This window comes from Manacus vitellinus, unplaced genomic scaffold (genome assembly GCF_001715985.3).
Source record: "Manacus vitellinus isolate BGI_N305 unplaced genomic scaffold, ASM171598v3 scaffold_61_pilon, whole genome shotgun sequence".
Taxonomy (NCBI): Eukaryota; Metazoa; Chordata; class Aves; order Passeriformes; family Pipridae; genus Manacus; species Manacus vitellinus.
In genome coordinates this window covers 2153022-2172259 of record NW_021940696.1, presented here as the reverse complement: position 1 = coordinate 2172259, position 19238 = coordinate 2153022, and the positions used below count along the sequence as shown (strand labels likewise).

The following is a 19238-nucleotide window of genomic DNA, read 5'->3' as shown; positions in this document are numbered from 1 at the left end:
GGATCCCTGGAAGTGTCCAAGGCCAGGTTGGAGCAACCTGTGCTAGTGGAAGGTGTCCCTGGTGGAACTGGATGGTCTTTAAGGTCCCTTCCCACCCAAACCATTCCATGATTCCATTAAATACTCTGCTCATGCTCTTACACTTTTCTAATGACTAAAGCTTGGTAGAAATGCTTGGGAATAAAAGGCAAACCTGGAACTCTTGACATAGAGGGTTTTTTTCCTGAATTTCCTGCTGACTCTTCCTACAGACCTGAGTTGGCCATTCATGGAAGGAGAAAGTGCCTTGGGCTTCCTCAGGGGGAAAAGGAGCACAAAGCTGTGGATTTATTAACTACAAATGCTTTGGAATTGTCCTCAGATGGGTCTTGGGAACCTAAGGAGCAACTGTGTCCTATAAACCTGTTGGTGATGGAGAGAGAGGGTGCCAAGACATTCCTGTGGATTGGAAGCTGTGAGGGTGGGGAGGCCCTGGCAGTGGTTTCCCAGAGAAGCTGTGGCTGCCCCTGGATCCCTGGAAGTGTCCCAAGGCCAGGTTGGAGCAACCTGGGCTAGTGGAAGGTGTCCCTGCCCATGGCAGAGGGTTGGAACAAGAGGATCTTTAAGGACCCTTTCAACCCAAACCATTCCATGACTCTATGATTTGGTTGGGAGTGGGTTGAATCCCAGTGGATCTCGTTTCTGGGGTTCCTGGTTTTGCACATCCCTCCCAAGGATTCAGGGAGGGTGTCCCCTCAGTCAGTGTCCTCTGGCATGTGGGTCTGAGGTGCTGAATAATTGCAGGAGGGTGTTTGGCTCCTGTTCTGAGGTGGAGGGAAAGGAGGGATGAAGCTCCTATGAGGAAAGGGTGAGATAATTAATATTGTGGATTGGAAGCTGTGAGGGTGGGGAGGCCCTGGCAGAGGTTTCCCAGAGAAACTGTGGTTACCCCTGGATCCCTGGAAGTGTCCAAGGTCAGGTTGGAGCAACCTGGGCTAGTGGAAGGTGTCCCTGCCCATGGGTTTAGAGCTGCTAAGAATTAAACCTCCGAATTAAACCTCAGAATTTCCCTCCTAAATTCAGGACCCTGAATTACCCCACCTCTATTTCCTTGGTGCCAAATGCTCCCCGTTGCCTTTCCCTCTCTGCACCCCCCCTTGTTTTCTTCCACTCTCTTTGCTGTATTTTTCCACTCCTTGTGCTTTCTCACTTCTTCAGGAAGTTCAAGGAGTTGTAGCTCTAAATTTGCACTGCAAACTCCTGTGGATCATATGCCACCCGGCTCATTTTTGGAAGGATGACACATAACAGGCACAATAAAACATGTGAAAGGCTCGGGGAGATGAGTTTAGAGCAACTTCTGTGCTTGCTTTCAGCTGTGGGAGTTGCTCTGTGTTACTTGAGGCCGTTGAACTGGCACGTGGTTTAGGGAAGGGATGTCTTGGGATCATCCCTGTGCTTGGAACAGCTCTGCTTCCATGTCCTTCTGTTCTCCCACAAGCCCTTCTTGTCCATCTCCAGGAAATTCAGGCAGCCAAATAAACTGATTGACAGGTTTAACATAGATAAGGGCACCAAAAAGTGGAATAATGACCCGGCCTTGGCTGGAATAGTTCGCTGCTGGAATGGCATCTGGGATGTGGAAAGGCTGGAAAATCCTGGTGTGGAATTCTTGTTTATTTAGAGGAATGTGTTTGGTTGATTTTTTTATTGCCAAATCCCGGCTAGTTGATGAGGATAAAAGCATCCAGGGAGCTGTGTTATTAATGGAATACACTCTTGCTGCTTCCACAGTTGTTGCAATCTCTAGGAAAAATAAATAAAGCCTAAATTTTGTTGCTTTTTTTTTAGAAAAAAATGAGCTTATCTGGCCCATCTCCCTGGCAGCACATTTATCTCAGATTTGCACCTCAATGGAAGTGCTGGGATTTTAAATGACACTTAAACTGAGAAAATTGTGTCCACGCTTAAAATCCTGGAATCCTTGAGGTTGGAAAAGATCTTTAAGGTCATCAAGTCCAACCATCAGCCAGCACCCCTGTGTTCACCACTAAACCATGTCCTCAAGTGCCACACCCACAAGGTTTTGGAAGGCTTCCAGGGATGGGAACTCCACCACATCCCTGTTCCAGTGCTTGATAACCATTTCCATGAAGAAATTTTTCCTAATATCCCAACTAAACCTTCTCTGGTGGAAGTGGAGGCCACTTAAGAGGTTCCCTCGTGCTTCCTGGCATGGAGTGTGCAGGATAGTGTGGAATTTTGTGTCAGGGATGGGAATAACTGTGATACCTGTTTAATTAGTGCATGTCCAAGTGAGGGGAAGCTCAGTTCAGGTGGGTCATTCCCTGAATTTGCTCCAGGGCAGCACCAGTTGTGGTTTTTGGATCAATTCTGACATTGATAAATTGCTGTCAGTGGTAACTTCAGGTTTTCCCACATTTATTCCCAGTTTTTCTCTTTATACTCTGAGAGTGGCAGGATTTCTGCATGTCTGGGGGGTGGTTTTCTATTCCCTTTTTTGGAGTGTGGCCTTTAATCTGGAGATATTTGCATTTCTTCTCTTCCAAACCTCTTCCCCTCACCCCAGGCAGGTGAGGTGCTGCAGAGATCCACTGCCAGCACTTGGGAGCTTCTGTTGGAATTAGAAAAGGCTTGGAAGCAAAAGTGCTGTCCATCCCTCCCTGCTGATCCCTTCATGTGGGATTTCAGAATGTAGGGAAGCTCCACATGTACTGCCATCCCAAAAAAACCCTTTGGCCTGGGCTGATCCCCCAGCGTGGGCTGAAACCTCAGCTGAGACCCCTCTGCAGAGCTGCTCCAGCCCTGGGAACAACAGCACAAGGACGTGGAGCTGCTGGAGAGAGTCCAGAGGAGGCCCCAGAGCTGCTGCCAGGGCTGGAGCCCCTCTGCTCTGGAGCCAGGCTGGGAGAGCTGGGGGGGTTCCCCTGGAGAAGAGAAGGCTCCAGGGAGAGCTGAGAGCCCCTGGCAGAGCCTAAAGGGGCTCCAGGAGAGCTGGAGAGGGACTGGGGACAAGGCATGGAGGGAAAGCACAAGAGGGAATGGCTTCCCAGTGCCGGAGGGCAGGGATAGATGGGATATTGGGAAGGAATTGCTGGCTGGGAGGGTGGGGAGACCCTGTCCCAGGTTGGGCAGAGAAGCTGTGGCTGCCCCTGGAACCCTGGAAGTGTCCAAGGCCAGGTTGGAGCACCCTGGGCTAGTGGAAGGTGTCCCTGCCCATGGCAGGGGGTGGAACTGGATGGTCTTTAAGATCCCTTCCCACCCAAACCATTCCACAGTTCCATGTTTGTAACAACCATCAGCAAAACCCACATGAGCTGATTTGTCACTGAAATGATGATAAATGTTTAATTAGTCCCTCAGCAGATGAATCCCATCCCTTCCTGATGACAGGCTGCATTACTGACAGCTCTCCTCTTCCTCGGAATTCTCCCATCCAGATTTTGGAGAGGGTGGGAAGTTTTCCACACAACCTCTGTGAGCTGTTCTCTGTTTTCCAGGATCCCTGGGACTGTGGTTTGGGAGCTGCCTCTGAGTGTCTCCATAACCAGGATCAGGACACAGAGCATTTCAAAGCTCCAGGATTCCCAAGTGTCAGACCCCCCCAGCCCACCAGGACTCGGGAGCTTTCAGAGCCCAGCTCAGGAGAGGCTGTGCTGTTCCACAGATCCCATCCCTCCGATCGCTGCCTGCTGAGGGACATGCAACTGAAATCCTGGAATGCTGCTCCTGGAATGCCTGTGTGCAACCAACACCCAACAGCTGCACCAGGCCATTCCCACAGCATGGCTGAACTTTACCCACCACTGGAATGGGATCCCTGTGCAACGGGGTCTGAGGTACAAACAGAATTCCTTGTGCCGGCTCCGAAGGTGCTGCCGGTGGAGAAGAGCTCGGAAGGGATGGGAAAGCCGAGCACTTCCATCACCTTCTCATCCCAGGGATGCCTCCAGTCCCCACTGGGTTCCCAGGCACTGGGCAGCAGCCTCTCCAGGGATGGGTTTGATGGGATCACACCTTTGGATGTCGACTCTGGTGCCACTGGGGAACAGAGCCATGACACACAACACTGGGAAGGATCTGGGACTTGTCCTGCAAGTCCAGTGCTGGCTGGCTCCATGTTCCAGGAGGTTAATCCTGCAGATCAAGGCAGGGTTCATCCCATCTCTGCTGACAGGGACAGAGCTGGAGTTTATCAGGACACAGACTCTTCGTCAGCTCAGGATTCTGGGAGTGTCCATGCTGGGAAAAGACAGACTCCCAGCGCAGAAAAATGTGATTTTTTGGCCCAGGATGTGGGTGAGTTGGGCAGGCAGAGGGACATGGGGTTCAGTCAGGAAAGAAATCCATTCATTGAACCCCATTCCCTGAGCTCTTCCCAGCAGGAGAAGAGCAGCTCTGACCACATCCAGCTCAGTGAGAGCTTGGAAAGTTCAGCTCCAGCAGAACAAATGGATTTGCTCCAGGGTCGGAGCGAGCTGGGAGAAGAGAGGAAAAGTCCTGCTGAACCACCTCTCATTCCAACAGAGGTTGGGAGGGACCAAGTGGAGGCATCTCACCATTCACCCCCAGAGGAGGTTTTATCCACCACATCTGCAGCTCCCCCTTCACCAACCAAGAAATTCCTGTCCTGTGTCCACATCACCCTCTCCTCCAAGGTCCGTCACGTGGAGCTGCCGAACGTGGACGCGGAAAACGGGGTGAAAGTGGGGGATAAACCCGAAGTTCAGGCTCAATTGAAAGCTCCAGAAGATTTAAGAGAAGCTGCTCCTGAATTCCCACCTGCTGACCTTATTCCAGAAGGTCCAAGATCACCTTTCCCAGTGGCTTCAGCAGATCCCAGCCGGGTGTTTCCCTCTGGGCAAGAGCTGGTGCAGCAAAGCAGTGAGAGACCTCAAGTCCCTGCTCTGGGATCAGGGGGGTTTATTCCCAAGGATCTCTCCAGCTCTGTGCTTCCTACAAAACCTGGGAGGAGGACTTCAGATGCTGCCACTCAGATCACCACAGAAGGTCCTGAAAAAACCACCTTTTCAGCAGAAATTTATGTTCATCCCCAAGAGGATGAAGGTGCTGCCCAGAAACCACCTGAACTTCCCAAAGTTACATCCCATAACGAGATTCCCCCCTTCCCAAGGCAACCTGGTGAGCAAATTCCTGCCTTTTTTATATATATATACTTTAATCTACTCAAGTTCAAGACATTTATAGGTATTAAAAACCAAAAATAAACTCATTTTTTGGTGGAAGTAACGTTCTTGAGATATTTTGGATATATAAAGTTGCTCGTATGGGGGGAAAAATCCAACCCTTAAACTTGGGTTTTTCAGTTTTGTGGGAAGGGATTTGTATGGATAAAGTTGTGATTCAGATCAGGTTTATCTAGAACTGAGTTTAGTGTGTCCTATAACCTCAGTTTTTTAATTAAATCTGATTTAGTGATTAAATTCTCTGACGTTTGTGTGGAGATAATTTGATTTGAATCACTGCTTGGAGTTTATCAAGAGATAAATCTAATTACTGGTTTGCTCTCTAGTCAAGGTAATACAAAAAATAAGAAGAAAATATGCACAGTCCTGCTTTTAATAAAAAATAGAAAAATAATAGAACAATTTTAATAAAAGAATTAATAAAATAGAAAAATATGCAGCGTTTTTAATCCCTGTGGACAGAGGAATGTGGATGTTGCTCAGTGGTTTTCCACACCAGTGGGAGCTGAGACTGATGTCTCAGCACATGGATTTGTCTCTCAAGTCAATAAAATCAATGCTCCTTTAAATTTATTTCCTCAACCATGGATCAACTGGGAGCTGTGTGGGTACAGGAGGTATTTTTTTAAATCACAAATTTAATATTGAACAGGTAAGAAAGCTGTTTTTTTCGAGGTTAGTGATGGTCAACCTCCTACCTTTGAGTGGGTATTAAATAATTCAATTAATTAGATAATTCAATGAAATAATTTCTCCCCACAGCTCAGCCCTTGCTGGTGCCATACAAACCTTCTGGAAGCACTGGGATGTATTATGTTCCTTTCCTAAAAGGAGGAGCCAAAATGCCTCCAGTTGAGTCAGAAACCAGTGGTGGGAGCTCTCACTCAGGTACTTATTTATCTTGGATTTTCCATGTGTCTGTAATCCGTGGATATAACCCCAAGGTGCACAATTCCTGCCTGCTTTGGTTCCCATTCCTTGGATGAAAGGGATGTTATTGCTCCATTCTGGCAGTAGGGAAAAAAACAACCAACAAAGCTTAATATTTTAGCTTGATAATCCTTTCTTTTCCTCTGGGAATTACTGCTCAGTTTGGATTCTTCCCAATCCCTGCCAGTTCTCCCGGATCACTTGGGCATGACAGGTTTTATTTGTGAGTTGTTTTCGCTCAGAGCTTTTGAAATATCCAAAGTTATTTGATCCAAATAATATTCAGAGTTCATCTTGGAGATGTCCAGTTCCTGAATTCCTGGAGCCCAAGGGAGTAGGCTGAGACAACATTCCAGCCACAAATCAGGATTGGGATGGTTCAGGTGTCTGTGCTCTTGATCTTTTCCAAGTTTATCTGGTGACACATGTCCAAAATGAGAGAAACAAATGTGATGCAAATCTGTTGTTTTGCAGAAATGAGGATGCCAGATATAAAAATGCCACATGCAAATGAAGCAGTGGAAGGTTCTAGGAAAGTGGAGGGCAGGATTACAAAATAAAACTTGTTTTTCCACCTCCCTGCTGCACTCGGGGTTTTCAACTTGGGAGCAGGAGAGGAAGGAATGGAGGGGAACAAATCCCGCCTGCTGGGATTGACAAGGATGAGGAATCAGGGGGAGCAATTTTAGGTTTCTAACATTATGAGACAGTGATAAAATCATGGAATTGTGGAATGGTTTGGTTTTAAAGACCACCTAATTCGCCTCCTGCCATAGGCAGGGACACCTTCCACTAGCCCAGGTTGCTCCAACCTGGCCTTGGACACTTCCAGGGATCCAGGGGCAGCCACAGCTTCTCTGGGCAACCTCTGCCAGGGCCTCCCCACCCTCACAGTCAGGAATTCCTTCCCAATAACCCACCTAAATTTCCCGTTTTCCACTATGAAACCATTCCCCCTTGACCTGTCCCTCCATCCCTTGTCCCAAATCTCTCTCCATCTTCCTTGTTGACCCTTCAGCCTCCTCTTCTCCAGGCTTGAAAAATCCCAATTCCCTGAGCCTTTCCTCTTAGGAACCATCCCCTTCCACTATCCCAGGTTGCTCCAAGCCCCATCCAACCAGGCCTTGGACACTTCCAAGGCTGGGGACTTCACAACCTCTGGGCAGTGATGTCAGGAAAGCTCTGCTGCTGCTCTCCTGAATTCCTGTCTCGGGGGTTACACAGACCTATTCCAGTCTCCCAGTTGTTCTCCATTGCCATTCTGAGCTGGGAAAACAGACATTTACATCAGGCAGTGGAAATGGATGGAATTTTCATGGGAGCAGGAGGGAGTCCGGACATTCCAAGTCCTGTGTCTGCTTCCAAGCAGACTTGTTACAACTCATTTTTTTTCTGTTCTTCTCTAAGTACAAAAGGTAAAATTTATCTGCTTCTCAGGGAAGAATTTTGTCTCCAAAACCAATGTGAGGCAATCCCTGCTGCTGCTGTGAGTCACTAGGGATCATCATGGAATTATGGAATGGCTGGGTGGGAATGCACCCATTGCATCCCACCCTCTGCCATGGGCAGGGACACCTTCCACTATCCCAGGTTGTTCCAAGCTCCATCCAAGCTGGCCTTGGACACTTCCAGGGATCAGGATTGTTGGTTAGGTGTGGAATTTCTGTCTCTTGTTTTTCCAGCTTCCTGTTTTTCCTCATCACTTTTGCTCTTTCTCTGCAGGGTCCAACGATGCTCCTCCTCCAAGGTTTCTGAGCCACGTGCCTGGTTTGAGGGATGAGAATCCTCCAGGAAGTGCAGCTCTCCAACAGAAAGAAAGATCCCACAGTAAGAGGAACAAGCCCAAGCTGGCCTGGGCTGAGGAGCAGAGGATACCCCTGGAAGACTCTGCAGGTACTTTAAGCGTGGTTTTAATTTCACATACATGAGAAAGAAATGGGAGCTAAACAATGACATTTCAGGATCCGTGATTTCTGATCCTGGGATATTCCTGATGGGCTGCCAGGAAGTACTAAATTTGACTCAGTTTTCTCTTCCTCATCTTTCTGCTTCTCCCTGACTCCCAAAATACAGGTAACACAGAGGGATTGTGGATTTTCCATTCCTGGAAGTGTCCAAGGCCAGGTTGGAGCAACCTGGGCTAGTGGGAGGTGTCCCTGCCCACAGCAGGGCTGGAACTGGATGATCCTTAAGATCCCTTCCAACCCAGACCATCCCATGATTCCATGAAATACTTGGCCATTAGTATTTGTCAGCATTCCAGTGTCTTCAGGGCTTATTGGAGCCCGTGTAAAAAATTCCAAGAATTCCCTGGTAAATAAAATCAGGGATGACTCCATGTTGGGATGGGGGTTGTGTTCCTGCCCACAGGTATCTGATGCCTTGTGATGTCCTGTCAGGGATCTCTGTCACCTTGGTGTTTGCCTGAATTTTAACTGGATTTTCTGCTCTCTGTTCCATCCTTCCATCCATTAACCTTACTGGATGATATTCCTGAGGGATGAAGGTCAGGATTTTCCTCTGGAGTGGCCACTTTATGTGTTGGGAATGCTGACAAAATGGAATTAGTCTGAGCTGACTGGTGGGTTTGACATTTTTATCTCATGACAGCAGCTCAAATTAGTCCTCATGGACACTCTTTTTGTACTAAACCTCAGTTTTGAGTGGCTGATAAAATTCCTGGAATCTGAGCAGGGATGAGGATTTTTATTCCTGGACAGAGAATTGCTGAGTGATTCCTCAAAGCAGCTTTTAATTCCTCAGTGATGATGTTTGTTGCCTGGCACAGCATTTTGATTTTAATTCTTTAATGACTTTGATCATTTTAATGCTTCTCTTCAAGGAGGGGTTTTTTCTTCAGAGCTTTCCTTTTCAGCGTGGAGGGATTTTAGTTTTTCCAAGGATAATTTTTATTTGCAGCAGAAAATTTCCAATAAGGCTGCAACACCAATAGCCTGGAGAAAAATGAAAGGGGGGATGAAGATGCTCCTATAAAATTAAGTAATGTTAATTTTCTGCATTTTTAATGATTAAAAAATATTTTACATTTTTCTTACTTGATGGTCTAAAAGCCCAGGTAAGAAAAGAACTCTAAGGAGAAATAATATTTGATTTAAACCAACCAGTGCAGTTGGAACTTAAAACAGGTTTTCAAAAGACTTGAATGTCTTAAATCTTCCCTGAACTTCTTCAACTGTATTTTTAGATGGTCTAATAAAAGATTACCTCAACCCACAGAGCTTGTCTAGAGCTTAAAATTATCCAAGTTATGTGTTGTTTTTTTTTTTTTTAAATAAAGTTTCTCTGTATAAACTTCTTTTTATTTTTTGCCTGTTTACATTCCTTCCAGTCGGTTGGGAACTTTGCAGAAGTCCAGGAATAGCAGAATTCTGCCTGGTATTCCCAAGCCTGAGCTCATTTGTCAGGGGGATTGTGGGGGAAGCTCTTACACAAGTCCATAAACACTGACCTTGTATGGGAAAACAAATTCCAGCCATTCCAGACTTGGTGGGATTGGGAATGGGAACGTTGTCCACGATCTTGACGTTGCACCGAAGTCTCTGTTGGGAAGAGAAGGGATTTTATAATTCACTCCCTTAGACAAAGAACATAAAACACCTTTTTAAACTTTATTTTTTTTTATATTTTATTAAAAATGACTTTTTTTGGAGCATAATGCTGTGTATTCCCAGAGAAGCTGTGGCTGCCCCATCCCTGGAAGTGTCCAAGGCTGAGTTGGAGCAACCTGGGATGGTGGAAGATGTCCCTACCCATGGCAGGAGGGTTGGAATTAGATGGTCTTTAAGTTCCCTTCCAACCCAACCCATTCCATGATTCTAAATAAACCCATTTAGTTTCTAAATAAACCCATTTAAAATGTGGCTCAGGGAAATTTCCTGAGGAGTGATGAGATTCCTCCTTTGGATTCTCTTGGATATAATATTCTCTTGTTGAATATTTTATATTCCATTCTATATTCTGCCATTGAAAATGATAAAAAAAAATCATTTATGTGCTTTTAACAATGCTGAAACCTAATTTCTAAGTTTGTTGCACTTCAGGAATGGTTCAGTGATCCTGCTATTAATCCTTTGGATCCGTTGGAAAGTTTTAGGATGAAAATCATCCCGTTTAAGACTTGATTACTCCTGGTAATCTATCTGCTTCCAGATCCTGGATCTGCTTCCTGGTCACCTGCAGATCTGGGATTTAGCAATCCCAGGGATGCTGGTGTGGATTTGACTGGATATCGTTCCCGAAATATCTCTGGGGAAGGATAAATACAATTATTATTGGAATTTTCCGGCGGTTTGTCCAGTTTAAATGCTGGAATTCTTTGGAATTTTTGGAATTCTTTGGGATTATTTGGTCTGGCTGAGTGTTAGTGGTAAACTGCTTCAATTTAATTAGTTTTAGACTTATTTAAAACCTGAGAATTCCAGGTGAAAACTGGAATTTTAAAGGAGAGAAAAGAATTCCTTCATTGAATTTGGCCATTGCCCTTGGAAGAAGGACTGAAAATATCCTTAAAGAGGGATTTGACATGGATTTGGTGTAAAAATTCCAGAGTTTTGGGGTTCTATAATAGCCTTTAATGCTAAAATATTCAGGAATAAATGAGATTTCTTTGCAAAGAAACAAAGAATTTAAGTGGTTTTTTTTCTCTTTTAGAACACAGAGACCATTCCAAACCTGGAAAATCCACTCATTCCACCTTCAAATCCACACGGTTCTACCTCCACCGTCCCGTGCCCACGTGTGACACCAGTGAGTTCTCCGAGGACAGTTCCGGAGTGGGAATTCCTCCCCCTTCCTCCAGCGGTGCCTGGAAAAAACCACACCGGCATCAACGGGTGTTCTCTGCCCATCACAGGAAAAGTGGGACAAGGGAGTTCTTTGCACTCACTGCAGAAGCAGATGAGAGTAAAAACGAGGATCTGAGCGTTGGGAATGAGACGTCGGGGACAGAGCGAGAAGCAGAACAAGGAGCAGTTGGGAATTCTGCTTTGCCACGGAGCCAAACAACTCTCCGGGATGGGAACGTGGAGGAACCACCAAGGCAGAGAACCCACTGCAGTGGGAGCTTGGATGAGCTGTGGGTTAAGTTTCTGGAGAGGCAGAGGAGGCACCAGCAACGCGGTTTGAGGAGTACCGGGGAGCTGTCCCTGGTGGAACGCCTGGATCGGCTGGCCAGGGTCCTGCAGAACCCCATCCAGCACACCCTGATCCCGGCAAAAGCCGGGAGGAACGTTCCCGAAAGGAAGATCAGGGGAAGGGAGCAGACAAAAACAGGATTGGGAGAGAACAACGCATCCGGGAGCGTTGTCGGAGAAAGAGCGCGGGACGACACCGGGATGGGAGACACAACCATCCTGGAGGAGCAGCAGCACCGTTGGGAATCTCCCAGCGACAGTTCCTCGGAGACGAGGCTGAGCGGAGAGCACGGCACCACCACCACCACCACCACTTCCAGCGGCTGGGAGTGGGACACGCCGACGGAGCCGGGAAGCGCGACGGAGCGGAGCAGCTCCGTGTCCACCATCGACACGGCCAGGCTGCTCCGGGCCTTTGGCCACCACAGGGTCACCCTGTCCCCCAGGGTGTCCCCCAGGGTGTCTCCCAGGCTTTCCCAGCTCTATTCCGCCATCGGCCTCCAGAAGAGCCGCTCGGAAAAGCGGGATGAGGGAAGCGGCGAAGCGGCGGGAGCGGAATATCCGAAGGTCGGCGCCGAGAGGCACAGGAGGGGGAAGGAGACCCAGGTATGGATCAGTTAAACTAAAATTCAGGTTTAAATAGTCCTCTAGTCTTAGTTTATTTGGGAATCCTGTAAAAATTCCCAGAGAGTGTCGTTTGTATGGAAAGCTGCTTCTCATCCAAGGAGCGCCAACAAATGTCTTCACTTTTCCAGGAATCAGGAAAAGCAAAATATCTTAAAATGACAATTGTGGGGGTTTTCCTCTTTGTCTTTCTTGGGTTTTTTTCCTCTTCCTTTATTTCCCGTGGGAAGCAAGATCCTGGTATCTGCTTCCTGATCCTGGATCTGCTTCCTCATCCTGGTAATCTACATCTTGATCCTGATATCTGCTTCCTGATCCTGGTGATCTGCTTCCTGATTCTGGTAATCTGCTTCCTAATCCTGGTAATCTACTTTCTGATCCTTGTAATCTTCCTGATCCTGGTAATCTTCCTGATCCTGGTAATCTTCCTGATCCTGGTAATCTGCTTCCTGATCCTGGATCTGCTTCCTGATCCTGATATATGCTTCTTGATCCTGGTAATCTAGTTTCTAATCCTGGTAATCTACTTCCTGATCCTGGTAATCTGCTTCCTTATCCTAATAATCTGCTTCCTGATCCTGTAAATCTGCTTCCTGATCCCTGATCCTGGGTCTGCTTCCTGATCCTGGTAATCTGTTTCCTAATCCTGGTAATCTGCTTCCTGATCCTGATATCTGCTTCCTGATCCTGATATCTGCTTCCTGATCCTGGATCTGCTTCCTGATCCTGGTAATCTGTTTCCTGATCCTGGTATGTGCTTCCTGATCCTGGATCTGCTTCCTGATCCTGATATCTGCTTCCTGATCCTGGATCTGCTTCCTGATCCTGGTAATCTAGTTCCTGATCCTGGTAATCTAGTTCCTGATCCTCGTAATCTGCTTCCTGATCCCTGATCCTGGATCTGCTTCCTGATCCTGGTAATCTTCTTCCTCATCCTGGTAATCTGTTTCCTGATCCTGGTAATCTGCTTCCTGATCCTGATATCTGCTTCCTGATCCCTGATCCTGGATCTGCTTCCAGGTCACCTGCAGCTCTGGGATTTAGCAATCCCAGGGATGCTGGTGTGGATTTGACTGGATATTGTTCCCGAAATATCTCTGGGCAAGGATAAATACAATTATTATTGGAATTTTCCGGCTGTTTGTCCAGTTTAAATGCTGGAATTCTTTGGAATTTTTGGGATTCTTTGGAATTTTTGAGATTCTTTGGAATTTTTGGGATTCTTTGGAATTTTTGGGATTCTTTGGAATTTTTGGAATTCTTTGGAATTTTTGAGATTCTTTGGAATTTTTGAGATTCTTTGAAATTTTTGGGATTCTTTGGAATTTTTGAGATTCTTTGGAATTTTTGGGATTATTTGGTCTGGCTGAGTGTTAGTGGTAAACTGCTTCAGTTTAATTAGTTTTAGACTTATTTAAAACCTGAGAATTCCAGGTGAAAACTGGAATTTTAAAGGAGAGAAAAGAATTCCTTCATTGAATTTGGCCATTGCCATTGGGAGGAGGACTGAAAATATCCTTAAAGAGGGATTTGACGTGGATTTGGTGTAAAAATTCCAGAGTTTTGGGGTTCTGTAATAGCCTTTAATGCTAAAAAGTTCAGGAACAAATGAGAAATATGGAAATATTTCTTTATTTTTTTTTATTACCAGCAGAAAGTGGTTTTGTCATCATTATTAGTAGCTTGAATTGAAATGAATTATTCCATTTTTCTAGGAATAAAATAGGAATAAAAGCTCAAAGTCTGGGTGGTAAATGATGAAAACGATTTGAAAATAATTTGGAATGCAAATAAATGAAAAAATAACGCAAATACTTAAATTTTTCCAGGTGAAAAAAATGCTTTAAAAATATTTGAATTAATATTTTTATGACATTTATTTAAAGGTAAAAATAAAGCTGGCCTAATTAATATTTTTATTTATGACATTTATCTAAAGGTAAAATAAAACTATCTTAATTAATATTTGTATTTATAACATTTACTTAAAGGTAAAATGAAACTGCCCTAATGAATATTTTTATTTAGGACATTTATTTAAAGGTAAAATAAAAATACCCTAAACTTTGCAGCCTTAAGACCATTCACACTGACCATCCAACAATTAAATTATCCAACATTTCTGACCTGATTATAATATTCAGGAAATTATTTCATTCCACTCCACACTCCATTCATAAAATTAATATTTCAAGGTCTGTTTGCACCTTAAACCTAAATCTGATCTTTTTCTTGTGAGAAAATAAATTGAATTTATACTTCAAAAATAAAGGCTCATTAAAGGGCATTGAACCCCCATGGCCTTAAAAACTCAGATTTTTGTTATCTCCTGATGTAAAATTAGTTTAAAAAAATCCCTATAAAGACACACATGGCTCAGGAGTGAGAGAAAATATAAGAAAAAATAAGAAAAAATAAGAAAAATAAGAAAAAAGTAAGAAAAATAGGAAAAAAATAAGAGGAAAAAATAAGGAGTGAGAGAAAATAGATGGAAACCCAGCGAATTTAATTTAAAATGCAAATTTTTCTCATTTCTCTGCCGCTTGGCTGGAAAAAAAATCGAATTTTATTCGTATTTTTAGCTGCAAATCTTTGTGTTTTGGAGGCAGAGAAGCTTTCCCTGCTCCCAGAGAAATTCCTGCACCAGTTTTTTAGGGAATTGCTGCATTTTGGAACTGAGTTTTTTGTTTTTGGTTTGTTTTTGGGGTTTTTTTTTTGACAGCCCATTGTCAGCTTTGCTTTTTTTATTTATTTATAGCAGGCAAAGGCAGCCCAGAAGGTTTTTATCTCTCCCAGTTTCTGCCATCTGGTAGCAGGTCCAGAGCTAAAGGTTGTGCTGAAATCATGGAATATTCTCCTCCAAACGGGAATATTCCTTTCAATATTCAGGATTTAATGGCTGCAGGTAAATGGGATATTTGGGATTTTCTTTCTCCCTTTTTTTTTTTCCTCCTTTTTTTTTTTTCCTTTTAGAAAATATTCAATTTTGGTTTTATTTTATAAAAAAAATAATCCATATCCAAGACGTGTCTGGTGCATCTCCCAGAGCTGGGATTGTTTTATGGAATTTTAAATCCTCCAGATTTATTGGAGGAAAAATTTAGGAGATTTCAAAAAAAAAATCCAGGTTTATGAGAGTAAAAATGTAGGAAATTTCAAAAAAATCCGGGTTTATGAGAGTAAAAATTGAGGAAATTTCAAAAAAATCCTGGATTTAATAGGAATAAAAATTCATGAAATTAAAAAAATCCCTGGTTTATAGGAGTAAAAGTTTATGGAATTGAAAAAAATCCCGGATTTATAGGAGTAAAAATTTATGGAATTTAAAAAATCTCAGGTTTATAGGAGTGAAAATTTATGGACATTTAAAAAAAAACAGGTTTATGAGAGTAAAAATTAAGGAAATTTTAAAAAAATCCCAGATTTAATAGGAATAAAAATTCATGGAATTAAAAAAACCTCTGGTTTATAGGAGTAAAAAGTTATGAAATTTAAAAAAATCCAAAGTTTAGAGGAGTAAAAATTAATGAAATTAAAAAAAATCCAGGGTTTATAAAAGTAAAAATTTATGGAATTTAAAAAAATCCAAGGTTTATAGGAGTGAAAATTAATGAAATTAAAAAAAAATCCAGGGTTTATGGGGGTAAAAGTTTATGAAATTGAAAAAAAATAGGTTTGTAAGAGTGAAAATTTATGGCAACTAAAAAAAAACCCAACAGGTTTATGAGAGTGAAAATTTATGAAATTAAAAAAAATCCCGGATTTATGGGAGTAAAAAGTTATGAAATTTTAAAAAATCTCAAATTCATAGGAATAAAAGTTCATGAAATTAAAAAAATCCCTGGTTTATAGGAGTAAAAATTTATGGAATTTAAAAATCCCAGGTTTATAGGAGTGAAAATTTATGGAATTAAAAATCCCTCAGATTTATCGGAGTAAAAATTTAGAAAATTTCAAAAAAATCCAGGTTTATGAGAGTAAAAATTTAGGAAATTTTAAAAAAATCCCCAATTTAATAGGAATAAAAATTTCATGAAATTAAAAAAAATCCTGAATTTATAGGAGTAAAAATTTATGGAATTGAAAAAATCCCAGGTTTATAGGAGTAAAAATTTATGACACTAAAAAAATTGTGGGTTTATAGGAGTAAAAATTTATGAAATTGAAAAAATCCTGGGTTTTTAGGAGTAAAAATTTATGGAATTTAAAAAAATCTCAGGTTCATAGGAATAAAAATTTGTGACATTAAAAAAAATCCTGCGTTTATAGAAGTAAAAATTTATGGAATTAAAAAAATCTTGAGTTTATAGGAGTAAAAATTTATGAAATTGAAAAAATCTCAGGTTTATAGGAGTAAAAAATTGTGCAATTAAAAAAAGATCCCAGATTTATATGAGTAAAAATTTATGAAATTAAAAAAAAAACACCTGGGTTATATTGGAGTAAAAATTTGTGAAATTAAAAAAAAAAAACAGGTTTATGAGAGTAAAAATTTATGAAATTAAAAGAATCCCAGATTTATAGGAGTAAAAACTTATACAATTTAAAAAAAATGGGTTTATGAGAGTTAAAAATTTACAAAATTAAAAAAAAAAGGGTTTTTAGGGTCAGATTTGCCTCCTTTTAATATTGCAATAAAATGCTGTTTAGCATCGAAGTGGTCCCAGTAAAACCCCAATAAAAGGGGGATAAAGAACCCTCTGTTCCTTTCCATGGAATTAGGAATTACCCCCAGGATCCTAATGGGATCAAGTGGGAAAAAATTCAGTGCCATAACTAAAACTGAAGTTGGCTTTGAAGCCTGGGGAGTTGCTGCCAGTTAATTACTGTTAATTAATTAAACCCCGACCCTCTCCGTGATTTATGGACCGGAAAGTTTGGCCACCAAATTCCTGCTTTTTTGAAACGGCTTTATTAATTAGAATTAATTCATTTTATCCATTTCACCTCTCTGCTTTCCCTGAGGTTTGAAGGTGTGAAATTCCTGTTTGGCCTCAGCCCTGCTCATTCCACGCTCCTGTTATTCCATGGATTTTTTGGGTTTGATTTTCCCCCACCTTGGAGAACTTGAGAGGGTGGAACTTGTTTCATAAAAACACAGAAACCCTTTCAAAACATGGAATGTTTGGATGCCAACGATCCAGAACTGGAATTCGTTGGGAATTTACAAAGCTACCCTTGGATCTTCCAAGGCAGTTTGTCCCTTTGGAAAAACCTGGCAACCTTGGGAAGGCCTTTGGTTGGAGAGGCCACGGATCCAGGATTCAGTTCAGGTGTTTGTTCTCCCTCTTTCCAAAGCAGGAATATTCCATGGAAGTGCAACAAGTGGTTTGGCCACAGCGAAGGGGTTTTGTTCATCTGTTGTCCCGTTGACTTTGGACATGGAATCCTGGAATGGTTTGGGTTGGAAAGGACCTTAAAGATCATCTTGTTCCACCCCCTGTCATGGGCAGGGACACCTTCCACCATCCCAGGTTGCTCCAACCTGGCCTTGGACACTTCCAGAGATCAGGGGCAGCGCACGGAGGGCTTTCTTGGCACCAACCTGTGCGAGGGCATCCCCACTCTCCAGCAGGAATATGCCTCTTTGCACACACTATCCGCATCTATAATATTATATATATATTTATATATTTACAATATGTATTTAATAGATTTGATACAAAACCACTGCCAAAAATATTTATATATCTATTTATATATTTACAATATATATTTAATCAATAAATTTGGTACAGACCCACTGGCACTGCTGTGGTTTAAAGCCACAAGTGGCACCTGAGCCCTGCTGGCTCCATCCCAGTGGGATTTGGGACAGAGTGGGAAGGGTAGAAGTGAGGGAACCATTGGATTGAGATCCAGGCAGTTTAACAGGGAAAGGAAAAACCACATAAGCAAAACAAGGGATTCACTCCCCAGTTCCAGAATCCTGGAATGGTTTGAGTTGGAAGGGATCCCAAATATAATCTTGTTCCACCCCCTGCCATGGGCAGGGACACCTTCCACTATCCAACATTGCTCCATCCTGGCCTTGGACACTTCCAGGGATCCAGGGGCAGCCACAGCTTCTCTGCCCAACCTGGACCAGGGCCTCCCCACCCTCCCAGCCAGGAATTCCTTCCCAAATCCCATCTCAATCTCCCCTTTTCCACTATGAAGCCATTCCCTGTGTCCTGTCCCTCCACCCCTTGTCCCAGTCCCTCTCCAGCTCTCCTGGAGCCCCTTCAGGCCCTGGAAGGTTTCCCTGGAGCCTTCTCTTCTCCAGACACAACATCCCATATGAGTTGGAGGATCTCAGCACTCGGAGTCTGATCCCAGGCAGGCTCTTCCCTCCAAGAAATAACATCCTTTTCCCTATAAAATGGGCTGCTGGAAGTGCCTTGGTGCACGAGGATGAATCCAAGGCTGGCACAGCAGAAGGAGCCCCTGATCAACACCTGGATACCAACAGGATCAGCCACAACAAGGAAAAAAAAACACGACCATCGCTTTTTTTTTGCTGTTTAAAACTCACTTTCTGATCCTTTGGGTTGGAATTTCAGGAATTTCCCATCTCTTTCCTCTGGTTTTCCTAGAGCACCATCACCTTCTCCTCGGATTCCACCTGGGCCAGCAGCACCTCTTGGGGTCCCAGCTCTGCCCTCAGCACCAAGAGACGGATCCGGATGTTGAACAAAGGGATCCAGGCAGGTGAGTCCCTGAATTCCCAAATTCCCAGACTTTGGCCAGGTTTTCCTCCTGCCCTTCCTCTCTTTGGAAAACCACTCTCCAAAGTCTGGATGTTTCTGGGGATGGGTCTGTACAAGCAGCACCCTTCAAATTCCCTTTTATTTTAAATTTGCACATATAATCCTTTCTCTAAACTGTTTATTTTCCATCCTTGCTGTGCTTTAATACCCAATTTTCTCACTTTTAAACTCATTAACCTCAGCTTTGGAGCCATTTCAACAACAAAGGTGAACCAACTGTCTGTTTTAAATATTGGTTTTTTTTTTTCCTCAAGACTTCTGTTGCTCCCAGAATGGGTTTTGCTATTTCAGTGTTCCATGTTCTTCCTGCTAATATTTGGGATGGTAAATTCTATTTAAAGCTGATCCTGGCCCTGTGCAGTTCTGCATTTGGGGGTGGGTTATTTTTGGTGCCAATTATCAGTTTCTTCACTGCTTTCATTTACACACCAACTCTCCATCATCACATTGAGGCATGGCCTTGTTTTATTCATCAAATGTATCAGCTATTTATTTTTTACTGTCTTTTTTTCCCCCCTCTTTGCAAGTGGATTGAATCAGAAAAATATTTTCAAGGGCCATAGTTTGGATTGAAT

At 43.1% G+C, this 19238-nt stretch overlaps 1 protein-coding gene across 1 annotated transcript in view; it reads left to right on the top strand.

The window, feature by feature from the left end:
- Positions 1-19238, top strand: part of ALMS1 (ALMS1 centrosome and basal body associated protein) — a 27640-nt gene that overhangs the window by 6859 nt on the left and 1543 nt on the right. The window contains exons 3-7 of the mRNA XM_029963713.1: positions 3501-5142; positions 5970-6095; positions 7860-8030; positions 10809-11896; positions 18490-18604. Of these exons, the coding sequence (XP_029819573.1) occupies positions 3501-5142; positions 5970-6095; positions 7860-8030; positions 10809-11896; positions 18490-18604 (3142 nt within the window). The remainder of the gene's footprint in view (positions 1-3500; positions 5143-5969; positions 6096-7859; positions 8031-10808; positions 11897-18489; positions 18605-19238) is intronic.